At 36.9% G+C, this 6,000-nt stretch overlaps 1 protein-coding gene across 4 annotated transcripts in view; it reads right to left on the bottom strand.

Annotated features, from left to right (window-relative positions):
• Window positions 1–470: 470 nt before the first annotated feature.
• Window positions 471–6,000, bottom strand: part of usp22 (ubiquitin specific peptidase 22) — a 56,968-nt gene continuing 51,438 nt past the window's right edge. For all 4 annotated transcript variants that reach the window (XM_079852000.1, XM_079852002.1, XM_079852001.1 and 1 more), the window contains 3 exons: window positions 4,137–4,199; window positions 3,646–3,795; window positions 471–1,866 (listed from right to left, as the gene is read on the bottom strand). In XM_079852000.1, coding sequence (XP_079708126.1) covers window positions 1,824–1,866; window positions 3,646–3,795; window positions 4,137–4,199 — 256 coding nt within the window. In that variant the 3' untranslated portion in view covers window positions 471–1,823. The remainder of the gene's footprint in view (window positions 1,867–3,645; window positions 3,796–4,136; window positions 4,200–6,000) is intronic.

Raw genomic sequence — 6,000 nt, 5'->3', positions numbered from 1 at the left:
AATCAAGCAAATGATATGAACAAACCTTGAGATTATAGATGAATTCAACTGTAAAGTTTGGTGTGTGTAAAGCTGCTGAACTGTAGATTTCTGACTCAAACTCACCAACTTTAAAGATATAGATTGAAATTAGATACGCATATAGATGGTGTTATAAAATAAACACTTAAATGTATATTTTGGATGTTCTCTTTCCACTAGCCTGAAGGAAGATGAGATGTTATAGAGGCAAAATAGCCCTCAAAACCGACCAGTGCATGAAAAAACTGTTTTACTCGTGCCATAAGAGTATGATTCATTTGATTTGGTTTTCCAGCAGAAATAAAGATGGCCTAAAAACGAGCAAAAGAAATGGTGAAAGCAGAGAACAAAGGATACAGAGGCGAATGAGAAAGAACTGAAATGAATTAATTAAGAGAGGAAAAACTCATTGCTATTGAAATAAAAAAACAACCTTCCAACCCAGCGGAAAGCAGACATCTCGTGTTATTATTCCCAACTTGTTTCAGGCTGGAGAACAAATCAGAAACAGCACTTTTTTTCTTCACCATTTTTTTTCTCCATTGATTTGTTTTACATACATTACATACATACATACTATACATAGATACATAATTAACATTTATAAAATCCTCCCCAAAGTCTTTTAGCATCCAGTTTAAACAGCATGCCAAGTTTGAGTACTGATTCAGTACACACACACACACACACACACACATTAACACCACCAACACACAGGTGCCCACATACCTGCATGCGCGCACACACACACGCACAGGATATGCATACATGCGCGCACACACACACACACACTCGACATGTGGCTGAGGATAACACTGCTGAATCGAGCCATGGTGGCGACAGGCATCACATGAACAGAAAGAAAACGTCTTCATTCACAATGCGTCTGAAACACAAGCCTTCACAACCAAACAAACCTGCAGCCACACACTCATCAGCAACCGAAACTTCTCACGTCCAACCAAAGATCTGCGACGCAACCAAGCAAAAACACCCTTTCCATTCATATCCAAGACTGTAAGCACATAAAGAGAAAAGATGGGGGTATAGGACACGTAAACAAGAAATGAAGGACTTATAAAAATATATTTATATATAGATTTATGTGCGCATGTGTGTGAGAGTGTGTGTGTGTGTAAGTGTGTGAGTGTGTGATACATTTTCAGCCCTCAACCAAAAGAAAAACAAGCTTTTCCGAATGAAGAAGAAAAAAAAAGAAAAAGTGCTGGACAAGGACAGTATTTCCAAACTCAACCGACAATATAGGTTTACGCTGAAGTCAATAACACCTTTCTTTTGCATTCGGTACATCAATAATGCATACGAAGAAATAAAAAAGGAATATTTCCCCCTCATATACTTCTCGAGAAATCATCTGAGGACGAGGGAACTGATGCACGTGAATGCTTTATATTGTTTGTGGGTGAAAACGCAACTGAAAGTGAAGTGCGCGTGATGATGAAGATGATGATGATGATGAGATGTCAGTCTGTGTGTGTCTGTAGTGCCGGAGGTTCTCCATCTTCTCCTCCTCCTCTTCTTCTTCTTCTTCTTTCTGTCAAGTATGCTCCGGTTGCTCAGTGCAGATTGGTTTAGCTGTGTCATTTTTTTTCTTTATTATTTTTTTTTTTTCATTTAATTTCATATTTTGTTGTTTTTAATGTTCTTTAGTGAGAAAGGCTGCATTTTTTACTCTTCTGTCCCGGGACGAGCAAGTGTAGTTCCTGCTCTCCATCATCACGCCGTCACTCGTACGATCTTCCCTTCACAGCTTTGGACTCGGACCGCGTCTGGATCTCGGCTTACTCGTATTCAAGGAACTGTTTATGGTAAAATAACAAGTACCTGCAAAGAGAGAAAATACAATATATATATATTTATATATATATATATATATATATATATATATATATATATATATATATATATATATATATATATATATATATATATATATATATATATATATATATATATATATATATATATTTTAGAAACAACAGTAAAAAAAAAAATGGAAGCTTGATTTCGCCACACTTTCTCACTATTGTGAGATAAAGAGTTGCAATTACCATTTTAAACTGCGTTGTGGAAACAAGCTTCCATTAAAAAACAGCAGGATTATTTAAGTTTCAATGAGATATAGTTTCTATTAATATTTTGAATTAGTTTTCATTTTAGGTTTCAGTAACTATGTTATATGTTTTTGTCATTTTTATTAGTTATTGTCCATTTTAGTTGTCAGTGCAAGTGAATTATTAATAAACTATTTAAATGTACATTTATATATCTTATTATTTAGACATATAGTAATAGTTACTCAGTATGTTAAAGGAGTGGTTGATTATGATTTGACTTTCTAACTTTAGTTAGTGTGTAATGTTGCTGTTTGAGCATAAACAACATCTGCAAAGTTACAACACTCAAAGTTCAGAGCAAAGGGAGAGATTTGCTTTTAAAGAAATCGCTTTTTAAGGACTACAACAAACGGCTGGTAGAGACTACACCACATTCCTCCCGGGTTAGTGACATCACCAACCCTAGAATTTACATAAACCCCGCCCCCTGAACATGATATATAGATTATCAAGACAGAATATGCTAATCAATGACTAGAAGATAACTACACATAAGCTTCATAAATTCATCAACTAACCATTCAGAAATGTCCTGTTGCTTCTACATGTTGTCACTTCTTCTTGAGTCTCTCCATCATTGTCTGACTCCGGTTTGAACATAAAAGGCTAAAAGTTTTTGAAATGTTCAGTGCATGTGTGTGTGAGGTAAAAGGACACGAGCTGTTGTAGCTCCGCCCCCTGTGCCGGGAGCAGCAGCTCATTTGCATTTAAAGGAACAGACACAAAACGGTGCGTTTTTGCTCACCCTCAAAAAGTGACAATTTTAACATGCTATATAAAAATATCTGTGGGGTATTTTGAGCTAAAACTTCACACACACACATACACACTCTGGGGACATCAGAGACTTATTTTACATCTTGTGAAAAGGGTATTATACCACCCCTTTAATAAATGCTTTATTAACATGTATTCCTACAGTAATTCATGATTAATTCATGTAGTTTAGTGGTTGCCAGTTTACTATTTTTGTGAGCTCATCTAAAGTGAGGACTATTTATACGTCGTAAAGCTTTCATAAACCACTGACAACTCCTAAATAACTGGATTGTAAATGATGTAATAATTAAGAAATTATTAACTGATCATTAATAAAGTATGAAAATACAATTATTAAACATTATAGATATGCTTATAAATCAAGAAAAAAGCATGTATAGCTGTATTTATAACGTCTATTAATGCTTTATAAATGATGAATTAACCATTTAATGCTTAACTAAGTTATTATAACGTGTTATCAAACCTTTACTGTTCTGCTGAAGATAAAAATACACCTAAATGTTCCTTTGTGGGTGAACTATCCCTTTAAGAAAGCATAAGCTCACTTTAAGCAAAACATTACAATAAATGAAAGTATAGTTATTTCTACTCCAGCATAATTTATCTGCAGAAGTTTGATATTTGGTTTTGAATGCATTGAAACTCAAGTGTGACTCAAATGTCCACATAGTTTTTGGTGTGTGTGGATGAGCGTGAGACTGACCCCTCGCTGTCCAGGACATCTTTAATGCTGGCTTTAGTGATAATGGCGTCATCACACTTAAACCACTGGTCCTTGTGTTGCCGGATGAATGTGGTGTAATGGCCGCTCTCCAACGTGCCCTGATGATTCACCACTGCGAACAGAGAATACCTGCACACACACACACACACGTTAAGTCACCTACATTTATATAGCGCTTTTAACAATATAGATTGTTTCAAAGCAGCTTAACAGTGATCACACACACACATTCTTGTACATCTATCTTTATGAGGACATTCATTGACAATGCAATCTCTAGCCGCTTACCCTAACCTTACCCATCACAACTAAGTGCCTAACCCGACCCCTGCCAACATGTCCTCACTTTACTCTCTTTGTCCTCTAAAACTCAAACTGGTCCTCACAAAGATAGTTGTACTAGTACACACACACACACACCCCTGGTAATACAGCAGGAGCTGATGCAGTATTCTGAGTCAGTCACTTACTTGTTATCGTTGTTTAATGAGTCCACTGGTTGCTGGTACTGTCCATTCATTCGGCTCTCTTTACTGTGAGACGAACAGAAAATACATTAGCAATTAATTTGCAGAGTCACTCCACTTCGTTATCCATGATGAATCCATGACTGAATGTTGCCGTGTTTGTTGACGGGCATCAGAGACTGACGACCAAGGCCTTAAACTATTTTTTGCCAATGGCTGGTGACTTAAGAACATTTACCGGCCAAAAATACATTTTTACCAGCCATGACACAAAAACAGGGAGTTATGACACCAACATTTTAGATGCCAGTGAAAATTCACATTCCTCTATTCCAATTTGACACCACAGCTAAAACTACTAGCTTAACTTATATAAAGTTAATAGGCTACATTTGTTAAGACAAGAAAACTTTCAGTAATAAAATAACAAACAATCAAATTAAAAGCACAGATAAATACAATACAATACAATACATCCAAATTAAATAAACTGTTCTTCAGCCAGGTCTAATATCAGGTACCGTAATGTAATAAAGTAATCTAATCAAATAAATAACACTGCATAGTCTTCACATCCTTTTTAAAGGTTAAGAGGAGTGAGTGTATTTACATTGTCCTTTGCTGTTTGGTGAACATTAAAAACGCAGACAGTAGCAGGATTATTGGGATGCTGTCACTTTAAGACCGAATGAACATGATCATGCGTTTTGAGTTTGCGTTCACTTAAGACATAACCGACTATAGCCCCTTTAACACAGCGCGTTGATATTTAAAAATATATAAAATTGCTAGAGTGCCTTCTGTGTGAACGGCTGAACGCAAACACGTCCCAGGATTGATACCAGGATTGATGCCGGGATCGGGACCTAGTAACATTGCCGGGATCAGTCCTGGAACGCCCCGTGTGAACAAAAGCCAGGACCAATGCCGTAAGGGGTATTTTGTTGCTCTTAAAAAAAAAAAAGAGAGATGTGTTCGTCATCAACAAAGAAAGAACAAAAAAATGTGTGCAAACTAGAATGAAGCCGAGACCAGCAGCTCCTTAATGTCCGCGCTGAAGCTGAGAGCGTTCGTCAGCTTTGTGGAACGGGACGCGACGCGTTAGTGTACGACCGAATCCGGTAAACAATGCTCAAGCATGGTTTCTCGAGATCGAGAGCGCAGATCATTAGTAAAGTCAAGTCAAGTCAAGTCAACTTTATTTATATAGCGCTTTTCACAATGCAGATTGTATCAAAGCAGCTTCACAGTATTAAATAAAATAGTACATCAGTGTTTGTTTCTAGTGTAAAACGTCCACGTTTGGTAATGCTGATCAATAGTATTGTTGATTGATTGATTAAATTAAGTATCCCCAACTGAGCAAGCCAAAGGCAACAGTGGCAAGGAACCGAAAAACTCCATCAGGAGACCTAATGGAGAAAAAAAAACCTTGGGAGAACCCGGGCTCAGTCGGGGGCCAGTTCTCCTCTGGCGTTTATGAACTAGAGACCGGATTTAACTGTAAGATTAAAAGTATTATATAAATGCCTGGCTGAAGAGATGCGTCTTTAATCTAGTTTTAAACTGGGAGAGCGAATCTGAGCAACGAACAGTATCAGGAAGGCTATTCCAGAGTTTTGGAGCTAAATGTGAAAATGCTCTCCCTCCTTTGGTGGATCTGGATATCCTAGGTATGATCAAAAGCCTCGAATTTAGTGATCTTAAAGAGCGCGATGGATTATAGGGCGATAGAAGATCGGTTAAATAGACTGGAGCTAAGCCGTTTAGGGCTTTATAAGTCAGTAGCAATACCTTGTAATTAATACGGAACTTTATAGGTAACCAATGTAGTGATGATAAAATTGGTGTTATATGATCATATTTT

This window comes from Squalius cephalus (genome assembly GCF_949319135.1).
Source record: "Squalius cephalus genome assembly, chromosome: 19".
NCBI lineage: Eukaryota > Metazoa > Chordata > Actinopteri > Cypriniformes > Leuciscidae > Squalius > Squalius cephalus.
The sequence above is the reverse complement of the archived record's forward strand: the minus strand, read 5'-3'. Positions and strand labels throughout refer to the sequence as shown.